The 18,416-nt window shown below is 44.1% G+C and overlaps 1 protein-coding gene across 4 annotated transcripts in view; it reads left to right on the forward strand.

Annotated features, from left to right (window-relative positions):
* The first annotated feature begins 516 nt into the window (after positions 1 to 516).
* The window catches only part of XPNPEP1 (X-prolyl aminopeptidase 1), a 55,421-nt gene continuing 37,521 nt past the window's right edge, over positions 517 to 18,416 (forward strand). The window contains exons 1-3 of one of the 4 annotated variants that reach the window (XM_065894706.1): positions 517 to 619; positions 8,247 to 8,335; positions 13,253 to 13,377. In XM_065894706.1, coding sequence (XP_065750778.1) covers positions 588 to 619; positions 8,247 to 8,335; positions 13,253 to 13,377 — 246 coding nt within the window. In that variant the 5' untranslated portion in view covers positions 517 to 587. Of the gene's footprint in view, positions 620 to 1,147; positions 1,165 to 8,246; positions 8,336 to 13,252; positions 13,378 to 18,416 lie in introns of those variants that run through there. The other 3 variants (XM_065894711.1, XM_065894708.1, XM_065894707.1) reach the window with 3 other exon arrangements.

Genomic DNA, 18,416 nt, shown 5'->3' on the forward strand with positions numbered 1-18,416 from the left:
ATGACTCCAAGATCTAGCCACTGATTGTTTGGTGGAGCACAGTTGTGTTTTGGTGCATTGGGCCAGGAGTGCCGTTCGGACATTGTAAGTCTGAGGAGCCTATTGGCTATCCAAGTGGAGTGTGCAGCGGGATTTTGCCTGTATAAGTGATCTGGGGGATATAGTAAAGCTTCAGGAAGTGAGGTCGTGCTGAGGTACTTCCAGAACCGGCCACGTCCTCCTAAAAGCTAGAACATCCCTGAAGGGCAGCTCATCGCGCCGCAGCCCCTTCAGCCGACAAAGTCCTTCTTTTTCCTCCTTGGGGAATGGCGAGAAAAATGAACAGAACTGACGCGCCGCGGCACAGCCTCCACCCTCTCGCTCGCCTCAAGGAAAGACGCGATGCGGGCTGGGATGGGAACGCAGACGGGTCCCGGGGGGTGGGGCGGTCTGGAGGGCGGGTGGGCGGGTGCCTGCGGGTGGGCGGGGCCGCGGCGCGGGCGTACGTCACAGAGGCGGGCGAGGCCGGCCTCCTTCCCTCTCGCAGGTCCACGGGAGATCAGCTGGTCTGCGCTGCTGTGACGTGGGCCGGGGTACGTCACCGCCGAATGGCAGCCTCCAGAAAGGCACCGCGAGTAAGGTGAGGGCACTCTGCCGCGGAGCCGGTGTCCGGGCAGCGCGCGCCACCCCCGGCCCCGAGCGCGCATGTTGCACTCTGGAGGGCAGGGACGAGCGGGTGAGGAGCGGCGGGCTGCCCACCGCAGTCGGGCGCCGGCCGGGGCTGACCGGAGCCCCCGCGAGCGAGGCCACGGGGAGGGAGCCATGCAGCCGGGCAAGTTCCGGTTCGTTTCCGGCGGGGTCGCGGGCATCCCCGGGCAGCCCGAGCCGGGTCCCCGGACAAGTGTGTGTGCGGAGCTGCGGCGCTCGGCCTGAGGGGGCGGTGGCCATCGCAGCCCCCTCCCCGGCCCGGCCAGAGGCCCCGCTGTGGCAGGAAGTTGACCCCTCCGGGCCCCTCCCGGGGTTCGGGGAGGCGGGCGAGCCCCTGCCCTCGCCCCTCTACCCTGGGAATCTAATTCTCAAATTACAGTATGACAGTATGACACCTTCAGTTCGTCTTCCTGATCTGTCACCGCCACTAGGATCGGCAGCCGCGGCCCTTCCCACCTAGATGGTTTCAGAGGCTGTGTACGGGAATACTTGGGCATAATCTCCAGGAAAATCCCACCAGTAACCTGCCCTGGGTTCTCCCTGGATTCAGGGAGGTGAGAAGGATAATCCTCTGGTTTCACATTAAACGGCTTTCAGCCTGTGCTTCTGCCACAACCAGGGTATACTTACCAGAGCAGCTGACAAAATGGGAGACTGAGAGATACGTTGAGATGTCACAAAGGCCAGAAGCCAAACTCCCTGGCAATCCACACGGGATCAGCTGTCCTCTGAACAGTTGCAACTTGAATGAAGAGGCTGGACAGCATGACCAGACTCACTTGCTGAACACAGACCATGGCTTGTGCTTGTATTTGTGAGTGGACAGATCCCAAGCTGACCTTGACCTGGACTTGGCCTTGCCACAGCATGTTGGGGATGAGTAGAGGACCTGCCCGCTCGGTGAAAGGGTGTCTGATGTGCGGCTAACCTGCATGGGGAAGGAGCTGCCTGTGTGTTAAGTGCTGGAAGTGGGGTCAGGCAAGTGGATAATGAGTTCTCTTTCTAGAAACTTATAGGCCGAGAAGTAGCCTTTGAGGAAGTAGCCTTTGAGGACCAAGTTGGTCTTTGCTGGATTCATAGAATCACAACATTTTAAGGGTAGAAGGGTCTTTCAGTATCAGCTGAGAGAGCCTCCTTACCTCACACAAGAGGCAATTGAGAGGCTGAGAGAAGGGAGGCCATTTGCCCCAGGCACCTCCCCTAATGGCAGAATTTGAGTGCCATTCAGTGTAAACATGACTTAGTTTAGGTGATGGAAACTAAACTCAAATGGACTTATGTAAGGGGGTGAGCTGGCTTCTAGTGCAGCTGAGTCCACGAGACCACACTGGCATCAGACTTGGCTTCTTTCTTACACCTCTTGGCTCTGATTTCTTCAGTGTTGGCTTCATTCTCAGGCAGACTTTCTCCTTTGGCCAGTTATGACAGTTGTAGTCTGACAGCCCCCGCAGAAATAGAGCCCTTTTACCCAGTGGTTGGAGCAGAAATTCCAGATCTGATCCTCGCTGGACTGATTTGATCCTAATGTCCATCCCTGAACCGATCATTGTGATTTGGAGGGATGGAATGAGCAGGTCTGGGTCCCAGTACTTGGTGGGTGAGTGGGTGAGACTCATTCCAACTCTGTGGACTGAAGGTGGAGAAGAGACGTTCTCAGAAGGAAAACCTAGGTGCTCTGATCAAAAGAAGGAGGGTTGGATTCTGGGTAGGCAAAATAACATTGCCCACTTCTTCATCCTAGAACTTGTTCCATTCTCCCCTTGTCTCACCTCACAGGGCATGATTGAGCATTTTGGTCCTTGTTTTGCCCCATCCTGAATGATATACATGTACGATTCTCATCATGGACTGGGGGAAGGGGGAGGGTAACAACACTGCGGGGAGTTCTTTTAAAAGAGAGATGGAGAAAAATGTGCCATAACCATCTTATAAAAAGATTGAATAGGAAGTTCTCTGCATGCTTCTTTCTTCTTACCCATCTCATGGCACATCATGACACTGAGAAGGTGTAGACTGAAGAAGTCCTGGTCAGGAGAAGAGCACTGAGCTGGAGGTTGGCAGGCCTGGACTCCAGTTCTAGCTGTGTCATCCTGTAGCCCCGAGGCCTTGAGCAAATTGTGTGATCTCTGTTTCTCAGTTTCTTTCTAGAGGGAGGAGCTGAGCTGGATCATCCCTGAGGTATATTCTAGCTCTAACATTTAATGATAGCCCTGCTTTGACTGAGAGTCTGAGAATGTGTCTGTCCAAGTAAGTGAAGGGTAGATGGATCTTGGACTCTGCAGAGACCAGGGTATGACAGGAGCATGACCATTTTAATGTTTAGCTGCTTTGTGGCTTGTTTGATCCTTACAGGCAGGTGGAGGTGGTGATGCTGACAGAGAGAGCTTAAACTCAAGTTCTCTGTGAGCATCAGCTGTCAGACCTGATTTCTGGTCTTGGCTTTGCAGCTCCTGATGTGTACGGCCTGTGGCAAGTTATCTTTGTTTCTTCTCTTGTGAAGTGAATGAATAGGGCTACTTCTGAATAACCTCCCTCCAGCTCTCTTGTCCTGTGTCTGAACCAGTCACTGGCACCAGTTAAATTTGAATAGATAGAGAAATTGACTTCCTTGGCTCACCATCTTGTAAATGTGCCTATGAAGTCAAGGGAGATCAGGTGAGAATATGACTTGTATCGCTGTCCGAGAAAAGGAGGTTTCTTACTTTGTAAAATATAACAGCTTTATTGAGATATAATTCATGTACCACACAATTCACCTATTAAAAAGTACAATTAAGTGGTTTTGAGAATATTCCCAGAGTTGTACAACCATTACCACGGTCAACTTTTAGAACATTTTAATCCTCCACAGAAGAAACCCTGTACACATTGCAGTCACTCCTCATTTCCCCAACTCCACCGCTGCCCTAGGCAACCATTAATCTACTTTCTGTCTCTATGGATTTGCCCATTCTGGACACTGAATATGGAATCAAACAATATATGGTCTAATTTGACTGGCTTTTTTCACTTAGCATAAAATGTGTTCCAGGTTTACTGTGATGTAGCATGTGTCAGTAATTATTCCTTTTTATTGCCAAATAATATTCCATTGTGTGTTTAGACCACTTTTATTTATCCATCAATTGATGGATGTTTGGGTTGTTTCTACTTCTTGGCCATTATGAATAATGCTGCTATGAACATTTGTGTGTAAGCTTTTTTTTTTTTTTTTTTCCATTTTGGGCATTTTAACATGGAGACAAAAGTGGTAACAATAGCAAAGCAAAAAAAAAATAATAAAGACCAATATTTAACCTTCCCATCACCCAAGTCTCACACTGAAGTTCTATTCCCGTGTCTCCCATAAGCACTACTGAACTAAAAAATCTATTTTAAAGCATCCAAACCAGTCCAGACCCTCTCAAAACCAAGAGCCCCAGCCAGAGCTGTTGTCTCTCTTGGGTCCAAGCGAGAGGAGGGTTCCGGGAAAGGCACCTCATAACTCACGCAGTGCAACGCCGGGGACGGGTTCGGGCACAGGGCACTTGGCAGGGAACTGGGGTGGCAGTCACAGCCTCTGTGCTGGCACGCAGGGAAGGGGACTTCTTCTGTGATCCCAACTATTTGGTTACACAGCCAAGCAAACGTGACTAGAGAGTTGGGTTAGCGGAACAGGAACCCGGGCCTCGGAAACAGACCAGGCCGCTTCCAGCAGGATCCAGTGGGGGGAAGGGGGTTGGAATACAGACAGAAGCACAAAGGCAATAAAGGCTGATTGTGTGTAAGCTTTTATGTGGACTTAGTTTTCTTCGGTATGCACTTAGGAGTGGAATTGCTGGGTCATAGGCTAACTCTGTATTTAATCTTTTCAGGAATGCTAGACAATTTTCCAAAGCTATTATACCATTTTACATTCCTACCAGCAATGTCTGGGTGTCCCAATTTTCCCACATCCTTGCCCATACTTGTTACTGTCTGTTTTTTTTTATTTGTTTGTTTGTTTTTAATTATAATCTTCCTGGTGGATGTGAAGTGGTATCTCATTGTGGTTTTGATTTGCATTTCCCTAATGAATGATGATGTTGAAAATCTTTTCATGTGATTATTGGCCACTTGTATATCTTCTTAGGAGAAATATCTATTAAAGCCTTTGACCATTTAAAAATTGTAATATTTGTCTTTTTATTTTTGAGTTGTAATAGTTATATACTCTGGATACTAGAATCTTATCATATATATGAGTTGCACATATTTTCTCATTTTATGGGTTGTCTTTTCACTTTCTTTATGGTATCCTTTGAAGCATAAAAGTCTTTAATTTAGTGAAGTCCAGTCTATTTATTTTTGTTTTGGGGCATGTGCTTTTGATGTCATATCTAAGAAATCATTGCCTAATTCAAGGTCAGGCAGATTTATGCCTGTGTTTTCTTCTAAAAAAACATTTATGTCTGTGTGATCCATTTTGAGTTAAGTTTTGTATATAGTGTGAGGGTAGATGGTCAGCTTGGTTCTTCTACATGTGAATATCCAGGTGTCCCATCATCATTTGTTGAAGAGACTATAGTTTTCTCCATTGAATGGTACCCTTGTAAAAAATTGGCGGTAAATGTGACGGTTTATTTCTGAATTCCATTTCATTGATCTATAAGTCTATCCTTTTGCCAGTACCACACTGTCTTGATTACTGTAGGTTTATTCGTTTTGAAATCAGGAAGGGTGAATCCTTCAACTTTGTTCTTTTTCATGATTGTTTTGGTTATTCTGGATTCCTTGCATTTCCGTATGAATTTAGGATCTGCTTGTAAATTTCTACATAGAAGCCAGCCAGAATTGGATAGGAATTGCATTGAATCTGTAGATTATTTGGGGGAGTATTGCCATTTTAACAATATTGTCTTCCAACCCATGAACATGGAAAGTCTTTCCATTTATTTAGGTCTTCTTTAATTTCTTACAAAATGCTTTGTAGTTTTCAGAGTATAGGTTTTTTACCTCTTTTGTTAAATTTATTCCTAGGTATTTATTGGTTTGATGCTGTCATAAATGAACTTTTCTTAATTTCATTTTTGCATTGTCCATTGCAAGTATGTAGAAATACAACTGATTTTTGTATATTGATTTAATATACTGCATTCTTCTTCTTCTTCTTCTTTTATTGGCCACGTTACATGACATGCAGGATCTTAGTTCCCCAACCAGGGATCGAACCCGTGTCCCTGCAGTGGAAGTGTGGAGTCCTAACCACTGGACCACCAGGGAATGCCCTGTATCCTGCATTCTTGATGAGCTTGTTTGCTAGTTCTGATTTTTTGTGTGGATTCTTTAGGATTTTCTATATTGAAGATAATGCCATTTGCAGTAGAGATAGTTTTACTTCCTTTTTGCTAATCTGGATGGCTTTTGTTTTAGTTTCTTGCCTTATTGCCCTGGATAGGACCTCCAGCACAATCTTGACTAGAGGTAGCAAGAGTGGACATCTCTATTTTGTTCCTGATCTTAGGGAGAAAGCATTCAGCCTTTTGACATTAAGGTTGATGTTAGCCATGGCTTTTGTAGTATTCTTGATCAGACTGAGGAACTTCTCCTTTTCTAGTTTGTTGAGTATTTTCATCATGAAGGGGTGTTGGATTTTGTCAAATGCTTTTTCTGTGTTTATTGAGATGATGATGTAGTTTTTGTTCTTTATTCTATTGACATTGTGTATTACATTAAGTTTTATATGTTGAACCAATCTTGAATACCTGGGATAAATTCCACTTGGTGATGGTGTGTGATCCTTTTATATCTTACTGGATTCAGTTTGCTAGTATTTTGTTGAGGATATTTGCATTTATATTTATAAGAAATATTTAGGTACCTTACTTTTTAATGAAAGAATATACAGTTCCCCCAGTAAAGGACACCTCATTCTGTCCAAGTAAATTAAAGTAGCAGCCATCTAAGAGCAGGCCTGGAGTGACTGGTGAAAATGTCTGGCTGTGTGGTGGTCTAAGCACATACAAGTGTGGTAAAATTAAAACTATTTTTAAGTTCATAGCTGAATAAAATCTAAAACCCTTTCTATAGCCAACAACAGGCTCCTTGTTGCCTCTGATCTTGTCTCCTAACCGCTTACCTCCCTGTCCTCCAACACACACATCAATACCACACTGGCCTCCTTGCTTTCCTTCAGGTATACCATGCTTTAGGGCCCTTGCACTTGCTGTTCCCCTTTTCTGGAGTGTTCTTCCCCTAGACATCCACATGGCTCCATCCCTCACTTTTTTTTAGGTCTCTGCTAAAATGTCATCTGTTAGTAAAGAGGCCTTGCCTGGCAACCCCATCTAAAATAACCTTTCCTCTTACCTCTCTGACACTGTCTTCCCCTTGCCCTGCTTGACTTTTTTTCATAGAACACATACTGCCTGTTAGACTGTTTTCTTGTGTCTGTTGCCTCTCCTCCTATATCCTCCCCTTCTAGGATCCTCCTGCTTTCCCCTGCCCCACCATGTAAACCTCTTGAGGTCAGAGATGTTCTCTGTTTTGTTCACTGTCGTGTCTAGAATAGGGCCTGGATTATAGAAGATTTTCAGTAATTCAGTAAATATTTGTTGACTGAATGGGCTTGAAAGAAAGAGAAGTCCTCAGGTGCCAGAAATGTAGGGGAGCTTAAAGCCTTCATGGCATCTGGTAAACTGAGCCTTGAGGGATTATACATGCCGTAGGCCTTCGTAGTTGGGGTCCACAGCACCAGACTATCCTTGTATGAGGACAGGACACTTGTATGTAAATCTCCTTGCTGAGAAGTTAAAGTGAAAATTAATCTCAGAAGCAAACAGCAGTGACAGCAGTGCTTGTACAATCCAGGATATATACATATTCTGAGGGATTATACACACTGTAGGCCTTCGTAGTTGGGGTCCACGGCACCAGACTATCCTTGTATGAGGACAGGACACTTGTATGTAAATTTCCTTGCTAAGAAGTTAAAGTGAAAATTAATCTCAGAAGCAAACAACAGTGACAGTAGTGCTTGTACAATCCAGGATACGTCTCATTCTCATAGATAAAATAGTCTGTGAGTCTATAAGAAAAAGAATGACCCATCAAGAGGGAGCCAGCAGACCAAGCAAACTTGAGGATTATTATTCCAAGACCTTCTAATGGAGGGTCTGAAATGAATTTTAAAATAAGGGCCCCAAATAATTAAAGCTAAGAGAAGGAATAGAAACCATAGTGAAGGAATATGACACCATGAAGAAAGGACAGGCAAATTTGAAAAAGAACCAAATAGAACTGTACATGTGAAAAATATAGTCATTGCAAATAAAATATTTTTAGACTAGTTAAACAGGAGATTAGACATAGCTGAAGAGAAATCATGAATTAGAGATTGAGACTGAGAAGGTTTACCTGCCAATGGTCTTGTTGTATCTGCAAGTTTTATCTGAAACTTATTTCATCACTGATACTGGGTTGAGAGTTCTTCTGACTCACGAAGGAAAACGGCTAAGTCAAGTTGATGTTCCTCTCTGACTAAGCCTTGCCACGGTTACTAAGGTCAAAGTCTGCAATATCCTGTTCTTTCTCTTCCTTAGGGCAAACTACCAGGATTTTCAGCTGAAAAATCTAAGAATAATTGAACCTAACGAGGCGACACACTCAGGAGACCCAGGTGTAGAAACAGGTAATAATTTTGTCTGTTACTGAGATGGAACATCTCAAAAGGATTTTGGGTTCCCTCACCCCAACACCAAGTTGGGAGAGAAGAGAGGGTAAGGGATTAATAATTGATCATGCGTGGGGATGAAGGGATATATATCTGGAAATTAAAAACCATTTTGTCTTTTGGTTTCCCGGGTTGTTGGTTATTGTTTTTATGTGTGTGTGTGTGTGTGTGTGTGTGTGTGTGTGTGTGTGTATAGCTATTTTTCAGTAGAAAGTTAGAGTTATGGTTTTTGCATTTCTTGTTCTTGGGATGGTGGTGATGGTGGTGGTAGAGGTAGAGACAGGTTGTTATTGAAAAAGTCCTATTCTGATTTTTCTAATTTCTAATGTAATCCTTTATTGACCACCTTAGAGATTAGCTTTCAGTTTTCATCATAAGACTATGAAATAAGAAAAGTTTATGGTGTATTATTGTGCTTTATAAATTGAATGGGCATTCAGGAAAATCTTTTTGGGAAAATTTTCTGGAACCGTATCCTCTTCCCAGGACTGGTTAGTTATATTATTGGGTTGCCAGAAACCTGAATTCTGAAAAGTGGTGTATTTCTATATTTCTGGCCCATGTAAACTGGTGCTTTTCTGTGGGCTACCCAGGAGAACTATAGTGTTTCCTTCTAGTTGACTGAAAAAATCAATCCTGTGAAGCACATTAGAAACCATAACGGATCTTTCTTTGGAAGGTCAATGCTGCAGCTACATCCAGTTTTAGGTCCTTTTTCTTTAAAAATGTAGGTGTATCCAACACATTTGGGGCCGTGTTAGGAGGGAGGAGAGGAAGGAATGGGAAACAGAGGAAGTAGGAAAGGGAAAAGTGATAGAATAATTGAATTTAGAGTTTGAAGAGAACTTACGTTTCTTTTTATTACATATGAAGAAATAGAGGTTCAGGGAGCTTCAGTTGTCTGAGGTTGTAAATCCCAGCTGGAAACTGGAAAGCTTCAGTTGTCTGAGGTTGTAAATCCCAGCTGGAAACTGGAGCCCACTTGTTTCGATTCCTTTGGTCTTAGAATGCTTTAAGAGAGCCTCTGTTATGTCCCCTAGATAATATGATCTAATAGAGCGTGGGCTTGGTGATTGGCTAGAGCTTGGGTCCTGGTCCTGATGACCCAGCTGATTTGGGCAAGGATTTAATTCCTGTTTATTTATCTGTAAAATGGGAATAGTGAAATCTCCCTGGGGGGGATTATTGTGAGAATTAACCACTAATGTATGTAAAGCCCTTGGCCCTTGCTCAGCAGTGGGACAGAGAAACAAACCACCATCTCTAAAGCTGTGGATGCTGGAAAAGCAGCTTGGCATCTGTACAAACGTTAAGATGCTGAAATTGGAGTAAACTAGTCCCTTCTCTTCTTATAACAAGGCATGGAGGAATCCCAGCTGGTGCTTCAGATTCAGATTCAAATAATATTTCTTGAGCTTCTACAATGTATCAGATGCTGTGCATGGAGCTTTCACACATGCTGTCATGTTAACTTCTCCTAGCCACCCAGTGAGGTAAATAGGGTGTGCTCTTCATGTACTTCCAAGCAGTGAAAAGTCTTTTGTTTGTGATAAAGGCTGAAGGTTTAGGAGCTTATGTCTAAAAGCAGACCCACATATGCAAGAGACTTTCAAATGAGTCATTCTTTTTAAAGCATGATTTTAAAATGCCTGGCAATGTATGGGCTAATTTTACATCATGGCCTAGGTTTGTTGTTCTTGGCTCCCCGCTTCCCTGCACACCCTGATTAGCTCTTGGCTGCTTCTAACATTTCTGAAAAGTAATGGGATATGGAATGAGCAGATGCTATTATACAGCATCTTCTAGGATCCTAGCTTTCTTTCACTGAAGATTCATTACTGTTATGCTGAGTCTGAAAAGATCATAGACACAAAGTTGTGATATTCAGCCATCTTTGAGTGAGTGTATGCATATGTTAGGTGCTTGGCTAGATACGTGGATTCAGAGATGAAGATGACATGGTCTCTGCCTTAAGGAGAAGCAATATATACACCTAATGCACCATTTATCACGTTGCTTTCATAGTTAGTTAATTGTGTATCTACCTCTAGTAATTGCAAACACAACATTTACTATATGCCAGGCCCTGTTTCTAAGTGCTTAGTATATAGTAGCCCATTTAATCCTCATAAAAATTACCCTATGAGGATCACCAGCCATAATTTTCACCTCCGCCATCTTGACTCATTTCAGCTGCTGCCACCTCAGTGGCTGGGTCTTATAATTATACCTGCTTTGTCTCCTCCTCAGCTCTTGCTGCTCACCCATTCAGTCACTTTTAAGGCCTGTTGGCCTGTGGCCACCTCTCCCTCAGCCACCTTTGCCCATTGTATCCTCCTCCTTGATAGGTGCTTCCACTGCCACAGCCCATTCGTTACCTCAGCCACTGCCCCTTATCACATCTTTTTTTTTTAACATCTTTATTGGGGTATAATTGCTTTACAATGGTGTGTTAGTTTCTGCTTTATAACAAAGGGAATCAGTTATACATATACATATGTTCCCATATCTCTTCCCTCTTGCATCTCCCTCCCTCCCACCCTCCCTATCCCACCCCTCCAGGCGGTCACAAAGCACCGAGCTGATCTCCCTGTGCTATGCGGCTGCTTCCCACCCCTTATCACATCTTATCTGTTAGTTGTGGTATTGGGAGTTCTTTCATTGGGTCTGATATAGGTGACAGGTGGCTGCATCAGACTCAGGACACTGACCAAATATGAAGGGCATGAAGGATGAGGAAGGAAGGCGCAGGGGAAATGTTGATAGTGGTGAGGGGGGCAGGTGGCATTGTGGAGGGAAGTGCGAAGATGCCACTATAGTGGAGTGAAACTGAGGTTGCTGGTGATTCTGGGGAGGCCAGTCAAGAGGAGGAATGTAATGATGAGGCAGGAGATGGTGATGAAGGTCAGAATGTGGTGTTGAGGAGGCCGGTTGTGGTGACCAGGAGGCAGAGGATGTCTTTGACCGGCTCCATTTTGCCTTTGATGGTTTTCAGTTTGTAATTGAGGATTTTGTGCTTGCCATTAGTTCTGTTGACTTCATTGATCAAGTCAGTAACAAAATATCGATCCATACTACAGTCAGTGCTATAAACACCCAGTCAGTGCCATCAAAATCTGTTAAGTCAGGATGTGCCCAAATAGAAGCCAAATTCTATGAGGAAATTAATGATCTTGAAAGAAAATATACTGGCTGCTGTCATATAGTTGCTTTTTAAAATTCCAGATGCTCAGGCTCTACTCCAGACTAATTAAATAAGTTCCCCAGGTAGTTCTTATGTGCGGCCGAGGTTGGAATACTGCTCCAAAGGATGTCTGCGTTTTTGCGTGACTTTTAAAAATGTTAAATTGCTCAGAAATATGGTTCGGAAACACAGATTTATTCTGAAGCTCCTGAAAGACGTCATAATAAAGTTTTCAGATGCTGGCAAGCTTATGAGGTCATAATAGGCTTCATTTCGAACCCAATGAAGGTATTGACATATAAATTTAGGTCAGATTAGATACTTCTGATCCCTCTTTTTCAAGTACATGAGAAATTATAGGCTCAGTAGGTCAGACAAAAGGAAAGGATGTCCCTCTGAAAAGTATTCAGAAGCATCTGTAATGCAGGGATCATGGACATGTTTGAATCATGAATAGGACCATTTCCATTGTCTCTCTCTTTGAGTACTTCTGTGTTTTGGAGACTTCTGAGTGGGAGCCCTGAGGCCAGCAGTTGAAGCTGCCCTTGCAGATTATGAATAAAATGGAGCACTTTTTCAGTGAGTCCCAAGAGTAGTAGTATGGTACCTCGTAGGGGAATCTGTTGGAGATAACCATAAAGACTGAGGCTTTTATAGCCTAAGGTGCTGGTGATGATGGAGAAGCAGCAGATAAAAATGCTAAAGAAAAAAACCAAAAAAAGGATCTATACCTAGCAGAGTACAAGCCACAGTGAGCCAGGGTGTAAATTCTGTACTGCAGGATAACCTGTAGTACAATAGCCTCAACGTATATTACTTACAGCATTGTACATTAGGATGTTTTTGGTTAAGTCAGGTATTTTTTATTTGTTTAAAAAATGGGTTGGCAAAATCCAAAAGTCTGACAACAACAAATGGTGGCTAGGATGTGGACCAGCAGGAACTTGCATTCATTAATGGTGGGAATGCAAAATGGTACAACCACTTTAGAAGACATTTTGGTAGTTTCTTACAAAACCAAATATACTCTTACCATGTGATCCAGCAATCATGTTCCTTGGTATTTATCCAAAGGAATTGAAAACTTATGTCTACAGAAAAACCTGCAACATGGATGTTTTATTTTTATTCATAATCACCAAAACTTGGGAGCAACCAAGGTGTCCTTCAGTTTGTGAATGACTAAACAAACTGTGGTACATCCAGACAATGAAATATTATTCAGCAATGAAAAGAGATGAGCTATTAATCCATGAAGTGACATGGAGGAATCTTAAATGCATATTGCTAAGTGAAAGAAGCCTATCTGAAAAGGCTATATACTGTAAGATTACAACAATATGACTTTCTGGAAAAGGCAAAACTATGGAGACAGTAAAAAGATTAGTCATTCCAATGGATTGGGGGGAGGGGAAAGAAGGATGAATAGACTGAGCAGAGAGGATTTTTAGGGCAATGAAAACTATTAAACTATTAAATCATAATGATGGATACGTGTCATTATACATTTGTCAAAACCCATAGAGTATACAGCACCAACAGTGAACCCTAATGTAAACTGTGGACTTCGGGGGATCGTGATGTGTCAATATAGATCATCAGTTATAACAAATGTACCACTCTGGTACTTAACTAGTCATTGAGTGGCGTGGAGCAGTCTGGTTTTGGTACAAACTCTCCTGTTGTTGCAGACAGCAGAATGGCTCCAAAGGTAACTTCGGAGCTGCTTCGGCAGCTGAGACAAGCCATGAGGAACCTGGAGTATGTGACAGAACCAATCCAGGCCTACATCATCCCGTCGGGAGATGCCCACCAGGTACTGAGTGGAGATGGGCTGGTGATGGAACTCGTCAGCCCCTCGTTTCTTTTTATTCCTTTCCCTCAGCCCCAATGTGTTTGTAGGATTCAAGTTGTCAACCTACATCTAAGCATGTTCTCCAGGGCTAGGCACAGGGACCTGTGTCCAGTAGAGTCTCGCTGAATGCTTATTGATTTGGCCCTGGCTTCCTTATTTCCAATGTATATAGCTAGCTTTCAATAAATTGTGGAAGAATTAGGAGATAAACGAAGGGGCAGAAGTCTGGACCTCTCTGTTGCTGATGCACTTTACCCCATCTCCTTTGCCACACCATGTCCCCAGCAGAATTGTCTGTCCTACCTCCCTTCTCCCCATCCAGACTATCCTGTCCCACTGGCACAGCCAGAAGGGCAGCCAGAAATTCATCTTGGATCTCCACTCTAGCAGGTTTTAGGGATGATTCTGTATATTACCCCAGTCATCCCCCCAGCCACCGCCTTTGGTGGAAGCATTTCAATAAGTGCCCTCTATATCTGAGAACACGAGTGATTTAATTATGGGAGAGTCGGGTTTAGAGAGGTGGAGACTGCATGTGATGGGCCTGAAAAGCAGAGGACGAAAGGATTCTAGGATTTACTTTTTTAGCTCATTGAGTCAGCAGGTGTTTGGATGCCTACACCATGGTCATGGTACTGCAGGGTTACAAAGACGAATTTAAGTTTGAATTCCTGCCCTCCCTGTGTTTACGGTTTAGTAGAGACCTGAGACGGTATACAAAGTGCTATTCTTCCATAGGGTCACCTACACATATACTTTTTATAGCCTTTTTTATGTGCACTGCCTTAGGTATGGTACATGACACAAAGATGAGAATGGTCCTGGTCTCAAGAAGCACACAGTTCAGTGATGGAGTTAAGATATGCATACACATGTCTATATTGCAAGGTGGAATGTGGATGTTACATCAAGAAAATCTGGGCAGAGGGCTGTGAATGTTTGAGGGTAAGAGGGGAGGGTGATGGAAGGCTTCATGGGCACAGAAGGCATGTGAACTTGGCCTTGAAGGACGCATAGAGTTGGGTAAATAGAGAAGGGGGAAGGGATTCTAGATAGAAGGATTAGTAGGAGCAAAGGCAGAGAAGCAGGGAAGCTTAGAGTGCTTTTCAGAAGCAAGGTGGTAAGTTCATCTGGCAAAAGCCTAAGGAAATAAAAAGCAATAGTCAGAAATACTGGTGTTCTAGAATTCTTTAGTTGCAGGCAATAGAAACAACCTTGAAGTACTTTGAGCAATAAAAATACTGCTTTATGGGCTTCCCTGGTGGCGCAGTGGTTGAGAGTCCGCCTGCCGATGCAGGGGACACGGGTTCGTGCCCCGGTCTGGGAAGATCCCACATGCCGCGGAGCGGCTGGGCCCGTGAGCCATGGCCGCTGAGCCTGCGCGTCCGGAGCCTGTCCTCCGCAACGGGAGAGGCCACAACAGTGAGAGGCCCGCGTAACGCATAAAAAAAAAAAAAAAAAAAAAAAAATACTGCTTTATAAGGATTTAGGGGCAGGGCCACTGCACTGGCACAACTCCAGGTTGTGAATGGTACTCTCTGGAGTTGTGCCTCAGGTAGGATGTCCCGTGGAACCTGAAGGCAGGGTGCAGCTGGCCCCCTAGGAGGACTGGAATGGGAGGGGTTTCAGCTCTTGCTGCAGATAAGTTTCTTTCTGTCTCAGGCAACAAGGTAGATAGTGAATAGATGGCCACCCCACAGTTTCTGCATGTATATCTCTTTATCTGTTACTTTCAAGATACCAGATTGAGCCAGAACCTTAATTCCAAATCCAGAGTCCTGGGTGAGAACTTGATCGGTGTAGTAGCTTGGTGTTTACCCTTGGTCACTGTGAGTGTATAAGTACGTGTGTGTGCGTGTGTGTGTGTGTGTGTGTGTGTGTGCATGCGTGCTCACATGTGAGATCACGTGTGGCACTGACATGACTGATGAGGGTCTGCCATGATGGAGGGGGTGGCAGATAAGGGTATTACTGTAAGCTGAAGCTAAGTTCCCCAAAGAGGTCCACTCTAGCTGACCTCCTTTCTGCCCCTCCTCCAACGGTGGCAAACCATATTGTCATGACAATATCAGGCCAGTGTTAACCTGGGGACAGCATCAAGATTGGACCCCTGCTTGGAGGCACAGGAGATTTCCTGGCCTCAGGAGCAAATGAAGGGCTGAAATGAATAACCAAAGGGATTGGACGATTTGAGGCAACAGCACGACATTCAGGATATTTTGATGTTTAGAACAGAGTTTCCCAAACCGTATTCTACAGCATTCCTGTTGTGTGTTTTTTTTTTTTTTTTTTTTGAGGTATGCGGGCCTCTCACTGTTGTGGCCTCTCCTGTTGTGGAGCACAGGCTCTGGACGCGCAGGCTCAGCAGCCATGGCTCACGGGCCCAGCCGCTCCGCGGCATGTGGGATCTTCCCGGACTGGGGCACGAACCCGCATCCCCTGCATCGGCAGGCGGACTCTCAACCACTGCGCCACCAGGGAAGCCCTCCTGTTGTGTTTTGTAAGGTGTTCTGCAAAAAATGTAGTCAGGGGTCAAGAAAATAGTGAAATGAGCTGAACAGTTCCTTTTTTTTTTATTGTGGTAAAAAAACTTAACATTTAACTGTTTTTCACACCACTGTACAATGCATCAGTGTTAACTGCGTACACATAATTGTACAGCAGATCTCTAGAACTTTTCCGTCTTACAAACCTGAAACTACAGCCACTGAACACCTCTCCCTGTCCCTGCCGACTGCCATCCTACTTTCTAAGAATTTGACCACCTTAGGTGCCTCATCTAAGTGGAATCATGCAGTATTGTCTTTTGGTAACTGGCTTATTTCACTTAGTGTAATGTCCTCAAGATTCATCCATGTTGTAGCTTATGAGGGGATTTCCTTCTTTTTTAAGGCTAAATAATAATCCATTGTATGCATATACTACATTTTCTTTATTCATTTGTTTATGAACATTCAGGTTGCTTCCACCTCTTGGCTCTTGTGAATAATGCTGCACTGAACATGGATCTGTAAATGTGTGAGCTCTTGTTCAGTTCTTTTGGATATATACCTGAAGTGGGATTGCTGGATCCTATAGTAATTCTATTTTTAATTTTTTCAGGAACCTCCATACTGTTTCCCATGGTGGCCATGCCATTTTACATTTATCCCAACAGCGTACAAGAATTCCAATTTCTTTACATCCTTGCCGGCACTTGTTATTTCTTTTTTTTGATGGTGGTGTCCTAATGGATATGAGGTAATATGTCGTGGTTTTGACTTGTGTTTCCCTGGTGATTAGTGATGTTGAGCATCCTTTCATGTGCTTGTTGGCCATTTGTGTATCTTCTTTGGAGAAGTGTCTATTCAAGTCCTTTGCCCATTTGAACAGCTTCTTAACTGTAGGACTTCTCAGGGCCTTTAACGTCTGAGTGTGTACTGTACAACTGTAAGGAACAGATGAGGTATTCAGCACTTTTCAGATTTAAATGTTCACGGAATTTCCACAGTCACCTCAGGAGTGGGGTAGGGACTCTGTTCCATGGAATTCCTTAGTCTGTTGACCTTCAGTAGCACTTTTGGTACCACAGTGGGTTTGAACTTGCTCCTTGAAGACGTGAGAGGAAGCGGAGGTGTAAAGAGGAGAGGCCCCTGAAGATGAGGGTTTGGCAAGTAGAAGTGGTTGAAGGGGTGAAGGGGGAGGTGGGAGAACAATGTGTAAGTGTAGGAGAAGCAGCAGATCAGGCCAGAAAGGGGCTGTTGGCACGTGAGAAAGCTGAGGTGGCCGTGTAGTATAATGTTAAATTTAGTAGGCGGGGGAGGTAAGGAGAGACTGGTGGGGTTTAGGGCGGGGCTTTGGTAACAGAATTCTTCCATTCACCTCTGTTCTCTAGATGAACAAGATTCACCAACTTCATAGGAACCAAAGTTTCATCTTGACTAAGGGCTGGATGAGTAGGTAGGGTAGCCAACATAGCTTGGGCCTGAGGAGGTGTAAGTGGCAGAGGAACTGGGCATCCCACCATTTAAGAAGGGCAGACCTTGTCCTTGTCCTCAAGGAACTCCTTTTTTCTTCTCCTGCCTGGCCCAGGCTTCAGCCTTTGGACTTGGGCCTCCTGTCACATGGATTCTCTGCTGGATTCACCAGTGGTGTTTTTCATTCTCTGCCTTTCAACTGATTGGATGCAGCCCATGTGTATCGGTGAGGGCGATCTTTATTGGGTCTACCATTTCAAATGTTAATCTTTTCCAGAAACAACCTCACAGACACACCGAGAAATAATGTTTTACCAGCTGGCTATCTGGGAATCCCTTAGCAAGTCAAGTTGACACATAACATTAACCCTCATAGCACTAGCACACTGTTTTCCGAAACTGGGTCTCTCCTTTGAAAGGGTCTCACAGGCTGTTGTGGAGCAGGAGCCAAACTCCTACTAGTTCTGCTTTATTTATGAACCTTCACCTCTAGGCGAGGCCTCATTGTATGGAAAGATTTGACCTGTGAGTATTACTTGCAGTAACCTTTGAAGGTTTCCAGTTAAGGGTGTGCTGGAAGCTTTGTAGTGTTGGTATTTCAGTTTCAGTTTTCTTTTGCCTGGAGTTAGGATAAAATCTGTGTTTACTGGTAGGGGACGTTCTTGTAGCCAAGCCAAGTTTATCTTGATGTTCTTGGTCCTGGGTGCTGTTCCTGAGCCAACTTTTTTTGGTATCATAATGCTGGTTTTTGGTCTAATGCCCTGATTGATGTTTTAAAATTCTGTCTTTGACATTAGGTGTGACCTAATAGACCCAAAGCAATTTCCTATTCAGCTTTGGGAATGGCAGTGACACTGGCCAAACCCCAGTGATGTTCCAGGCTTTCCCTCAGTGTTTCACCTCCTGCTAATGGATCTGGAATATCAGAATTGGATGGCTCCTCCCTAAAGGAGGAAGTTGAAGCTCTAATCCTGGAAAAATGTGTTTTCCAGCAACATCCTGAAAACACAAAAAGTTAAGCTTGCTTGATATGAGCTGGCACTT

The sequence above is a fragment of the Phocoena phocoena genome, chromosome 16 (genome assembly GCF_963924675.1).
Source record: "Phocoena phocoena chromosome 16, mPhoPho1.1, whole genome shotgun sequence".
NCBI lineage: Eukaryota > Metazoa > Chordata > Mammalia > Artiodactyla > Phocoenidae > Phocoena > Phocoena phocoena.